General features: G+C 42.4%; 1 protein-coding gene across 2 annotated transcripts in view; it reads right to left on the minus strand.

Annotated features, from left to right (window-relative positions):
* Nucleotides 1-3,961: 3,961 nt before the first annotated feature.
* The window catches only part of NLN (neurolysin), a 77,311-nt gene continuing 68,116 nt past the window's right edge, over nucleotides 3,962-13,156 (minus strand). The window contains exon 13 of one of the 2 annotated variants that reach the window (XM_008161878.3): nucleotides 3,962-4,629. In XM_008161878.3, the coding sequence (XP_008160100.3) occupies nucleotides 4,495-4,629 (135 nt within the window). In that variant the 3' untranslated portion in view covers nucleotides 3,962-4,494. Of the gene's footprint in view, nucleotides 4,630-8,362; nucleotides 8,457-13,156 lie in introns of those variants that run through there. The other variant, XM_054715213.1, reaches the window with a different exon arrangement.

The following is a 13,156-nucleotide window of genomic DNA, read 5'->3' on the forward strand; positions in this document are numbered from 1 at the left end:
AGGAGGCAGCTGATTGATGTTTCTCTCTCATCGATGTTTCTAACTCTCTATCCCTCTCCCTTCCTCTCTGTAAAAAAAAAATTCAATAAAATATTAAAAAAAAAAGAAAAAAAAGAAATTCCTAGGTTTAGCCCTGGCCGGGTAGCTCAGTTGGGTAAAGCATCATCCTGGTACTACAAGGTTGCGGGATCTGCATAAATAAGTAGAACAACAAGTCTGTTTCTCTCTTTCTCAAATCAATCAATCAATAAAAAGAATAAAATACAAATATAAATTTTAAAATTTCTATTTTTTTTGTTTTTTACAAAAAGCACGTTTGTTTCATCTACCTCACACAACCTCTCCCAGTACACTAAGGAAAAGGGCCCCTTCTTGTACGAAGTGTAAAAAAGAACTTATCTATGTAGTTTTAGATTCACTTATGAGGTATTTTGCAATTATTATAGAAAAAATGATTCCTTATAGCAAAGGATTATTTAAAAGTAGGTATATTTACTTTAAAATATTTACGGACTATTCACTGTGAGTCAAAGGCTGTAGGATAGAATCAATGACTCAAAGAGTCACAATATGGTGCAGAGCATACAAAGGAAACTGGGAGTCTGAGCTACGTTTTTGCCTCTGAGTGTATGATGAAGACAGTGGTGGGTGCAATGGACAGGGCAACCGTAAATGCTGTCAAGGAAGAAAATAAACCTTTTTTCTTTCTGTAGAGCCTTTGGCTTTATTATGGTCATATACAGCTCTTACCCTCCCACCCTGTTATCAGATTACCCACAGGAAGACTGATAACCTGTAGATAAGCAGTCACTGATTACGGATGAGGAGTAAGCAACGCTTAAACAATAAATGCCTGAACCATATCCCTGCAGCACAAGGGAGCTGCACCCATCTAAATGCCATTTCTAAGATCCAGCATGTAAATATTTCACCCGAGTGAAATATTACAAATTTGATGATGATTACAAATTTGTTGCACCTTGAACTTAACTCAAAGCTGATCTGGTACGAATGTGTACTCAAAGAAGGAATCCCCTTTGTAAGACTCCTGGCAGCTACAGGCTTTGTGTGGATACTCATTAGCTTTGGCAGAATGTGTTTGTAATCCACAATAATGATTGGGAACTGCTTCCTCACACTGAACTGAAGCCTCCTTATATTTTCCAACCATTTCTCCAAGCTTTGGCTTCTGCAGCAATGCAGAATCATCCTATTCTTTCTCCCATACCATCCGAGGATTTGAAAACATTTCTGAATTCGTCTCCAGCCGGGACTTCCCTAATCCTTTCATGTATTTCTCTTGAGAAGTTCAAGGTCATCACCCTCCTGTTCTTACTCTCCCAAGCACTGTAATACTTGGCCCTAGTCTGCTTAAAACCTGACACCCAGAACAGAACATGATATTCTAGCTGTGATTGATCTGACCTCATCAGAGTCCAGAGGGCTTATTCTTTTGATCTAGGTACACCCTTCCATCATACACCCTTAGAGGTTTTCATTCTCTCCTCCTGTTACCCTGCCCACATGTGCTGTATTGCGGGCTTATATAGGAATTTGGTCAAATAAAACTGCCAGGTCTTTTTCTGAGTGCCACTATCAAGTCAGGCTTACCCTCCTTTTACTTTGGCAATAGAATGTGTCCTACTTCATCTCAAATTGGTCTCAGCACTAAAATAATTTAAATCTTAATAATGTTATATTTAACCATTCCTGCTCGGTTATCTGTAAATTTAATAATACTGTCTATGGAATTTCTTGTGTCTTCACCCAAAGGACTAGAAATTTCCCAAAACTTTAAATGTGAATCATTATTCAACTCTCTTAAGTGGGTTCAATAGCTAGAAATTCACCTGGCTAATGAATATCCAGGCATATCCTCATCTTAGCCACAAAGATGTCAACAGAGACATCAAGTGTCTATTTTAAAAATATATGTTTTTATTGATTTTAAAGAGAGGAAGGGAGAAACATTGATGAGAGGAACATCGATGGACTGTCTCCAGCACGCCTCCTAATTGGGAATGGAGTCCGCGACCTGAGCATGTGCCCTTGACCTGGAATTGAACCTGTGACCTCTCGGTGCATGGGAAGATGCTTAACTGGGCCAGGGTTCAAGTGTCTTTTTGTTGTTGTTAATCCTTGCCCGAGTATATTTTTCCATTGATTTTTAGAGAGGAAGGGAGGGGGAGAGACAGAGAGACAGAAATGTGGACGAGAGAGAGTCACATTTATTGGTTGCCTCCCACACGCGCCGCGACCAAGGCCAGGAATTGAGCCTACAACGGAGGTATGTGCCCTTGACTGGAATCGAACCTGGGACCCTTCAGTCCACACTCTGGGCCGACACTAGACCCACTGAGCCAAACTGGCTAGGGCAAGAGAGGCTTTGTGTGTGGCTCAGTCCACAAACCTTAAGTATAGGTTGTGCCAGTACAATTTTTATAGTTACCCACCATTCATTGTCGACACTTTATGCTCAGATCTGGAAAAAAAGAACAAGCAGATGGTAGTCGCATTCAAAAAAAGCTTTAACAATAAAGTCCCTAGTTTTAAATTATGCCAGAGAATATATATATTTGTGTGTGAGTGTTTTTGTTGCTGTTCTTGGGCAGATTTTAAGTAATAGATGTGTACCTTAAGTGAAAAGAACACAGTAGCTTTATTTCTTCTATGCACTTCAGTTTTCACATGAATGTAAGAAAGAAATGTGAGCTCATTCTTGTAGATAATAAATGCAACTTTATTGTGTGCAGCTTTTTTTCACACCAAGTATTAGTTTTTCCATGTGAAGTACGTTGAGATTTAAAAGTTATGATAAAGTTATTGTTAGGGAGACACACTGGGCAATAGAAAAAGCTGAAGAGAGTTTTTGTCTGAAACTGGAAAACAGAACAGTCTGGGGGAAAAAAATATAGAAAAGTACCACAGGTTGCTAAGAACATAAAAAACAGCTTTGGGGACGAGAGGTGGTGACATTGGCTGAGTGTGGGAGTGAAAAGGGCCAGGCAATTGTCTCCAAAGGGAGGGTAGGATTTCATGTGGATGTTTAAGGTATTTGCTTGGCAGTAATAACCTCGGATTTTTCTTCTGTGTCTCTAAAGCTGTCGACTTTTCCTGCTGTCTATAATTTTATTATGCAGCATAATATATATATATTTTTTACTTATCACAAAGTCCATTTTGACTAGACAATAAAAAGGTTCTAATTTTGTGGCTGGCCAGCGAAGGCATGCCTCAGGCACACAGTGGGAGCACCTGGAAGATTTAGGTAGAGTACATTCAAAGTTTGCTTTTTTCCTTTAAAAAGTTTTATTACCCTGTTGTGTTTTTCTTATGGAGTAGACTCCTAGAGGAAAAATAAGCTCTGAGAGTGTACTGGTCTGCTACAGAACTGGAATTTAGGCCCCCGTTTAGTTTAAAGAGATCCCAAGGGTCTCTGAAAAAAAAAAAAAAATCACCAGACAAAACGGACTCCTGAAGAGGCCCCTCCCTCAGTAAGTGGCTGAGTGTAAGCACGCACCTGCCACCTGGGAGAGCTGTGCGAAGACGCTTTGTTCAGAAGCCGCTCTTCTTCCGCGGTTCCTGACCTCTTCTGCGTCAGCTCCCATCTCTAAAGAGCCACTTGGGGCAGGTGGACCAGCCACTTTGGGTGAGGTGGGCAGTAAATGAGGCAGCGTCCCCACCACTTATTAGAAACGTGACAAGGGAAATGTTTCCTTGCTTCAGTGTTTTCACTGGCTACGGTGCCAAAAGACTGCCAATCTTGTACCCCGAAGTGAAAATGAACTCTCATACAAGATCCCCAAATCCTCTAAACAAGGAACAAAAACTTGCAATCTACACGAGGCTAGAGTTCATAACTCTTTGGTATTCTCTGACTGGACTTTGGACAGGAAAGACAAACCCAAATGGAGGAACATCATTTAAGTGTGGCAGGAAGTTGGAATCACGAGGCCTGAAATACAAAGATAAATGCATTACTGAGGCATGTTCGCCTGGCCCTGAGGTATGCAGGCAAAGAGGTCACCCTTGACTGTGAGACAAAGAGTCAAAGTGGATGCGGGGCTCCAAGAAAATGTTCACCAGAGGAATGTGGTGATTCACTTATGTCCAGAAATCCCAAGTAAAGAACTGCAAGATATAAGTGGGATCAAATTATATAATGCATGTGATTCAATTTAATAATTCTGAGCCCTCTTACATTATTTAGGTTATAAGAGTAAAAAAATCAAATTACATTCATATGAAACTTTTATAAAAAAAGAAATCAAATCTATTTTTATGAAATGTTATAGTACAATTATTTTTGAATGGGTCTTTTCGTAGGTTACCGTATTTATAATTCCATTTACACCTGTATAATTCAAGAAACAAAAGGCAATCAATAGAAATCTACATTTTCATTTGCAAAACTCCCTTCAGTTTCCAGGCCAGTAGCACACAAGGCGATGTCAACTTGTCCTCCAGACATGGACTGCTACCAGAGGGCCCAGTTTACGGAGCGTGCAGGCCTCTGCTCATTAGGAACGCTTTTTGGTTTGGCTCACGTTTCAAGAAATTCTGGAGCATGTCCATGCCGTCCAGAGATCCCCCGGGTTTCAGGATTAGGTTTCTGTATCTCATTCCAACCTAATAAAATAAAACATCATGCCTAACAAGTCACGGTCATAGTAATTTCCCAAACCTCTAGATACAAAAGAGAAAGGGGTAGGAGTGAGAAAAAAAAGGGGACTTTTAGCTCTACTCTGTCTGGGCGGCAGCTCTGCTGTATTTATTTATTTTGGTAGCTAAGAGATCTGGAGCGCAGACCTCTGGTCTTCTACACTTCCCTTTATTACTGTCTTGTCTCCTTTGATTCTCAGCAGTAAACTGACAATGTGAACAGGCAGACAAACAAAAAACAGCCAGGCGGGTGGCTCAGTTGGTTAGAGCATTGTCCTGATGCACCAGGGTCGTGGGTTCGATCACTGGTCAGGGCACACAAAAGAAAGCAATCAATGAATGCATAAATAACTGGAACAATAAATTCACATCTCTCTCTTTGTCTTTCTCTGTCTCTTTAAAAATCAATAAATAAAACATTTTAAAAATTGCCGGATGGAATGTAGAACAGGTTCCTATTTATTACCGCCCCTCAACTGCGATTTCAAAAGGGTTAGCAAAGGCAAGTACTCAAGGCCACAAGCAGAGGTTCTGTGTACCTGGAAATGGTGACACAGCTCCTGCCAACTGGCTTCTGCTCTGTTTTTATGAGGGGCTCATAAATAACCCCTATTCCTGTGGACAAGGAGGGGGTAGGAATAGCTCACGTCCCACGGTGCAGGGTAAGACATTTCTGTGGGCCCAGCCCTGGGAATGGGACCTTTGTAAAGGTGTTTCTGGGAACTAGATCTGCAATTTTAAAATATATCACATTTCCGCCCTGGCCATGTGCTCAGTTCATTCAAGAGTCATCCTGATATACCATGTTTGCGGGTTTGAGCCCCAGTCAGAGCAAATACAAGAATCAACCAATGAATGCATAAATAAGTAGAAGAACAAATTGATATTTCTCTCTCAAATCAATTAATTAAAAAAAAATTCATAAAATATTACATTTCCTATGTCTTTATGTACATAAACACATGAGCAGGTCAAGTGAAAGAAAAGAACTGTAACTCAATATCCATGTTATTCAATATTTTCACTTCCTTCTAACTGTCCTTTTAGGGAAGCAAGGCAAGACAATTCAATGAAGCATAATTCTAAACAGACACATTAAACAATAGTTCACAGAGTAAACACTCTTAAATTTATATCCATTATATCATTTAATCAATAGGACCAAGAGTCTTTTTGAATATAAGAATAGTTAGACAATAATTAATTAATTAATTAATTAATTAAAAAAGAATAGCTAAAACAATTTCCAGAGACAAAAGTAATCTAACTTTTTTTAAAAAAATATATTTTATTGATTTTTTTACAGAGAGGAAGAGAGAGGGATAGAAAGTTAGAAACATCCATCAGCTGCCTCTTGCACACCCCCTACTGGCGATGTGCCCGCAACCAAGGCACATGCCCTTGACAGGAATCGAACCTGGGACCCTTCAGTCCGCAGGCTGACGCTCTATCCACTGAGCCAAACCGGTTTCGGCAGTAATCTAACTTTTGACTTATAACAATGATTCTGCTTGGTACAACCATGAGAGATAAGTCTACTTAAATCATTACAGAAAATAAAATATGGATGAATGAAATCTACCAACTAGATAAAAAACTATTTAATATCCTAGAGGGCCATAAAATGAAAACTTTTGGGGTTATCTTTTGATTATAAACAGAAACCATCAGCTTTTTAATCATTTACAGGCTAACATCTAACTTTACAGTCTTGGGCCCTAATCAGGAATAAATAATCAATAAATATAAAGTTATCTTCTAATAAACTCAAAGGCAATACTATCTAATGGAAATACAATGTGAGGCATATATATATACCTTTACATTTTCTAATAATGACATCTTATTAATTTTTTTAGATAGAGAGGAAGGGAGAGGGAGAAGGAAGAGATAAAAACACAGATCAGCTGCCTCCTGCACAACTACTGGAGATCGAGTTGCAACCTCCGACATGTGCCCTGACCAGGAATCGAATCAGCAACCTCTTGTTGCGTGGTTTGATGCTCAACCACTGAACCATACAGGCCAATGATCACATTTTAAGAAGTTAAAAATATAGGTGAAATTAATTTTAGTAAAATATTTTATTTAAACCAGTATATCTACAATATTATTTCCACATATCTATATATATAAAAGGCTAATATGTAAAGTGTCCCCTAGGGAGTTCGACCGGGAGACCAGGAGTTTGGTCGCTCGCTATGATGTGCGCTGACCACCAGGGGGCGGCGCAGAATGAAGGAAGGCCCCAGTCGGCAGCTGGGGAAGGGAGGCCCCGGCTGGCAGCCGGAAGGCCCCGATTGGCCCTGATCGCTGGCCAGGCCTAGTGACCCTACCCGTGCATGAATTTCATGCACCAGGCCTCTGTATCAATATAAAAAATTACTGAGATGTTTTTGTTTTAAGTCCTCAAAATATAGTGTTTTTTTTTTACATTTACAGCACATTTCGATTCAATTCTTCAGCGGCACTAGCCACATTTCAAGTGCTCAATAGTCCATGTGGCTATCAATCTAGAACCTAAAATGTGAGTGATTGTCCTAGAATTTATTATTTCAAGAAGTAGCAGATCAGAGCTCTGGAGCCTAACAGTACTTTACCTCCCCGCTCCTTCCGTCCATTGCCTGATGTGTCTAAATTTGACTAGTTTTAACTTTGGGAGGGGAAGAGAGGCAAGGAAAGACTATATTCTCTGGATTAGCAGTATCGGAAGAAGTTAGAAAATATGAGTTAGATTTATCTGCAGTCTAATAAAAGTATTTTAATCCTTTTATTACAGAAACATTTTAAATATATACCAACAGCAGAGAAAACAGTATCATGAACCATCATGTGACTATTATCCAACCTCAATAAGTTTAATATTCACCTGCAGAAATTTTTAATGCTCATGATCTAAGAATCTTTTACTTATTAAAGAGAGATATATTTCATTGTACAAATACAGGAACTTTTGTGAAAATCTAAATAAAGTAAAAAAGAAATGACCCCAACTGTTGATATCTTACAAAGTATTCTCATTGTGCACGGAGAACTGTAGTTGAGGTGGTGAAAAAAAGCTCTGAGCGAGCTGCATGGTGCTGTGAAGAGCAGCTCGTGCCTCCTCTGCATGGTCAAGTCATTGCAGAGCACGGCACTGTTTATAGTCTCACAACATGGGCTCAGTGCAGCTCTAGTCCTCCCTGCTCAGGGCTCCAAACAAGTTGATTCAATTTCCTGAATTATGGAGCAATGGCCTTTTAATAGTTTCATTTCCTTAGCAATAAAGTTTGGAGAAGAGTTTAAGAGTTGTCTTGGTAACAGGATCTTAACTTTCTTATAAAAGGAAGGAAGGAAGGATGGAAGGAAGGAAGGAAGGAAGGAAGGAAGGAAGGAAGGAAGGAAGGAAGGAAAAAAAAAAAGATAAGTGAATTTTTGCATTTTTGGAAGGTACCGGGCCCTCTGGGTGAGAGAACATGGTCTGGGAGACACATGCCACAGGTGGAAGAAGTCTTTGCAAACTTCAACTGCGAGGAAAGCAGGAAGAGAAGCTCTAAGACAATCACTAACATTTTTTATGCTAAAAAAAAATCCTTCGGGAGGATCTGCATACGGTAAGAGCGCCTTTTACCTATTCCACGAAGGGGAGTCACTGTCAGTCACCTCTCTGGTTTTTCATCCTGGAGGGGTATCTCTGGCAAGTCCTCTCGAACAAGGGTGCTTTCTAAAGCCTGATCAGGAGTTTTGGAGTCAGGCCCAGGTTTGACTCTTGGCTTCATCCTCAGCTATGTGACCTCGGGCCTTGGTTTCCTTACCTGTAGAATGGGAGATGCCTACCTCACACCGTTTATGGGGAATCAGAGGAGATGATTTCAGTACATTGCCTACTCCCTACTTTAATACCTGGCATGTAGCACAATAAACCTTAGTTGTCATCTATCCCTCCCTTTTCATTTCCTTCCCTCTGACTCTGCCCTAAGTTCAGTTTCTCATGTAAATTTCAGGGAAACAAATGCAGTCCTGGTTTGGTATTTCCTTAAAATTAGTTGTGTGTCCTACTACACATGAAAAAAAAAAAAAAAAAAGCACAACAGACTTCATCTCCACTATTAGTAAGAAGTATACTAATAAAACAGTAATATGCTAATTAGACCGGGAGACCTTCCAGAGACCTTCTGGACATCCTTCCAGACAAAGCTGGGGGCTTGGCTACAAATGGCCATTAGCCCCTTGCCCAGGCCGGCCACATCCTCCAGCGGGGACCCTCACCCGATGGGGACATGGCCAGCCTGAAAATGGCCCCCAGCAACTTGCCCAGGCCAGCACCGCCCCCAGTGGGGACCCCCACCCCAATGGGGGCGTGGCTGGCCTGCAAACTGCCCCAGGCCCCTCCAAGAGGACCTCCACCCTGATCCTGGACCCCCTTCAGGACAGACCAGCCGGCTTCCACCCATGCACCAGGCCTCTATCTATACTAATAAAAGGGTAATATGCTAAATAGACCGGGAGACCTTCCGGGAGATCTTCCAGATGTCCTTCTGGACAAAGCCATGGTGGCGGGGCCAAGGCAGAGGCGGTTAGGGGAGATCAGGCCAGGAGGGGAGGGCAGTTGGGGGTGAGCAGGCCAGCAGTGGGGGGCAGTTGGGGGCGACAAGACTGACGGGGCGTGCAGTTGGGGATGTGCAGGCCAGCAAGTGGGGGGGCAGTTGGGGGCGAGAAGGCTGGTGGGGGGGTCAGTTGGGGACGAGCAGGCCGGCAGGCAGGTGAGCAGTTAGGAGCCAGCGGTTCCGGATTGCGAGAGGGATGTCCGACTGGTTTAGGCCGATCCCCGAGGGATCCCAGATTGGAGAAGGTGCAGGCAGGGCTGAAGGACATACCGCGGTGCACGAATTTCGTGCACCGGGCCACTAGTAATATATAATTCAGTAAGAATATTAAGTAGGAGAGACAAGGCACTCATTTTATCTAAGAATATGAACCTTTTATTTGAGGTGATACTTTAAGAGCATTCATAACCACCTGAATGAAGGATGTCCACAATCTATGAGTAATGAGAATCCTAGCTAAAAAGAGGGAATATGCTAATTGACCGTCACAAAGATGACGGTACCCACAGCCAATAAGGAAGGAATATGCTAATCGACTGCCATGCTCTCAAAGATGGTGGCACCCACAGCCATAAGATGGTGGTGCCCAGTCCCCTCAGCCCCCCCTGGGGAGCCACGCACCTGCCTCTGGAGTCCCCCAGTCCCCTCAGCCCCACAGCCGCCCAGAGCCAGCCCAAGGAGCAGGCAAGCCTCGGATGGTGGCTGCTCAGCCGCTCAGGGCTGGCCTGAGGTGCAGACAAGCCTTAGATGACAGCTGCCCAGCCGCCCAGGGCCGCCCGAGGCTCAGGTAACCAGGGCCGGCTGAGGCTTGCACTGCCAGCAGTGGCAGCAGCAGAGGTTTGATGGGGGCGTCGCCTTCCTCTGATCACCGGGTCGCCTCCCGCCCCTGAGGGCTCCCAGACTGTGAGAGGGGGCAGGTCAGGCTGAGGGACACCCCCCTCCAGTGCATGAATTTTCATGCACCGGGCCTCCAGTACTATATAAATGGGAAACAGACTGGGTCTTCTGCTACCTCTGGCATCTCTGAAGCAACACATACAAGCTCCCACTGCCTTCCAAACCTCCCTCCCTCTCTTCCTCCTCCTCATGATGATGGACTCTGGGGAGTGCAGCCAGAGTCGGCTCCTTCCTACACTGAGTAACAGGCATCGGGCAGACAGCATCCACCCAAGGACAGGGAATGATGAGCCGGCACCTAACAGGCTCAGGGGCCTGCTTTGAAAGTGGACTTTGAAATCTTCCTTCTACAGCCTGCTGGCAAGCTCCTTCCCAACAGTACACCCTTTGTTTTCTATGAGGGTGGGGAGACTGTGGGTGGAAAAAGGATACCTTTGACAACAACAAAGAAGGAGAGAGAGTGAAAGATTGGTGCTGGTAGTCAGGGGGATAAAAACAAGAACAGTGGCAGGAATCTCCCCTTGACTAGAAGTGGCCTTCTGGAAACCTGAAGCAAAGTTCCCATTTGTGAGGCTAGAAGGATAGATCTTTATTTAAGGGGAGGGAGGAGAGCAGGAGGAAAAAAAAAGGCCCCCTGGGTAGTAGTATGTGTCAGGGGGATAGAGGAATGGAAGCAGATAGGCTAAGAACTACGGGTTAGATCCCAAGAGGTACCCATTCCTAACAGTACTAATTAAATGTAACAGGTTTGAAGAGGAGGACAAAGACACAGCTGAATAGAACAGTTCCTGTTACAAGGTAAGATAAAGAAATGGGGAATTAACAAGGCAGATCATTAGGACTCTAAGAGAAACACAAAGGAGGGCTGTAAGAAGACAAAGGAAGAAAAACTGCTTCTAGCTGTTTGGGATTCCAGACTTACAAGGTCTGGCCTTGTAAATATTCAAGAAGCAGGTTGGAAATCAATCCTATTTCCTTCCTTTGTCCTTTAAATCAGGCAAAATGGAACTCAGAAAAGGCTGAAGTGTAAGAAGAATCAGTTTTCGGGTGGTAGATTAGGAGAGCTAAAGCAGAGGTTAATCCACTGGTGAGTCCTGTCGGGAGGACATTTCCTCTTCTCCCTTCGCAACACATTATAGCAGGAATTTGGCTTCGGATTCTATTTGGAAAGCACTGGAATATTTAGCTTCACAGCACACGTTCTCTGCCAGGTCGCTGTTTTTCATGTTTAACCAAGATTCTTCATGTTTCTGTGTCTGGTCTATTACTGGATGTAAGCTCTAGCTGCTTCTTTAGGGCATTACGCATTAAATGTAATAGCTACACTTTATCTTGATTTTCTTGGTATTCCTTTCTGCAGCGATACTTGATTGCCATTTCTTCTTCATTGGGGAAAAAAAAAGCTTAGCAATTTCTCTGAATGCAAAAGAGGAGGAAGATAGTTCTAGTTTAATAATATAATTGCCTTTGAATCCACAATCTATGACTTCTTAGGAAAATTTCCCACGATGAAATTGCCTTATAAAAAGAAATGGCCCTAGTTAAAAGCTCCCGTATTTTCAACCCTATGATTAGCTGCTGGATTTTGAAACTACATTTGGTGACTTTACAGATATCCTTCAAGAGCTCTTAGAGCTGACTGGAAAAGTGTTCCTCTCAAGCACTTCCAGTTATTTAAGAGACCAGTTGGAGAAGTAAAAGATACGTCTGATAATGAGACTTCTCCGTTTTCCACTAGAAACAAAACCTTTAGATAACATTTAACAAACTAGTTAAACAGTTAAGATATTCTATTTACTATGAAAAATATAAAAAACTAGAGGAAAAACACACGGAGATAGCAAACAGAGAGAGTCTATTATAGATAAGTGGCCGTTTCTGACACTTTGATAGAAGCCCACAAAATAGAATGCAGACAACTGTCCCATAAAATATTCCATTGCCACCATCTGGTATTCAGGAGACTCCAGATGTACACTGGATCCTTCCTATTGCTGGTTTCCCAGGGCGTGGTACACTTCCTACAGTTCAGGTCAACAAATCGTGATAAGCTTGGGGACCAAGTATTACTGACCGCTTGAAAGGCCAACCTGCTATCTCCTCAAAATCAAAATACATACGGGGGAGGGCGAGGGCCGTGGGCAAATGAAGTCAGCATGATATACTGTGATTACTCTGATTCCCATAAAAATTCTGTATCTTCATCACAACACAGTTGTGATAATAATGACTTAAGTTTTTCGGAGAACCCTATTAATTAATGGTGGATATTTGAATTTTGTAAATCAGGTGTTATTTTAGAGCAAACATTTATAAAAAACATACAAACAAAAAACAAGCCCTACCCAAACAAACAGTACAATATAGGAGGGAATAAAATGGCTATTTAAAAAGCTGTCCCATAAAAGAGTGTGAGGATGGGGTGTAAAGGGATTCTTATTGGACACTGGAGTCACATTTACTAGGAAAGAAAAAAGAAGGGATTAAATCCAGATTCACGGCATAAGACGAGGAATAATAGCACTGTAGGATCCAAAATTTTAGTAAAACTAAAATTTGTTTTTAACATCACAAGGAAACAAGTCCAAGGAATCAAGTTGCTGGGAATCTTGCTTTCTCCAAGTTCAATCCAGCCCTTTTATTTAAATTAAGAGCAGTCTGGCTGCCTGCCAAGCTGTGAAGCTTGAGAATTGGAGGAAGTTTGGAAACATAAGGGCAGGATTGCTTCTGCTGGACTTGCAAGTTCCCTGGGATCCACTGGGATCAGTACTTTGTACTCTGGCTGTTGCCTTGACAGGTGGAGGAGACTGGGTAACAGTGGAGGGGACTGGGATGGGCTCCTGTGAGAGGAAGCACAGAGGAGATGAATGAGGACACTCAATGGAAAGAGGTACAGTAGCACTTATGCCAGGAAACCTCACCAACAAAGAGCCAGTAAGAGGTCATAATTGTGCCTTTATATATTTACACCTATGTCTCTTTAAACATTGTCCTCTGATTTCTACAATAAT

The sequence above is a fragment of the Eptesicus fuscus genome, chromosome 4 (genome assembly GCF_027574615.1).
Source record: "Eptesicus fuscus isolate TK198812 chromosome 4, DD_ASM_mEF_20220401, whole genome shotgun sequence".
Taxonomy (NCBI): Eukaryota; Metazoa; Chordata; class Mammalia; order Chiroptera; family Vespertilionidae; genus Eptesicus; species Eptesicus fuscus.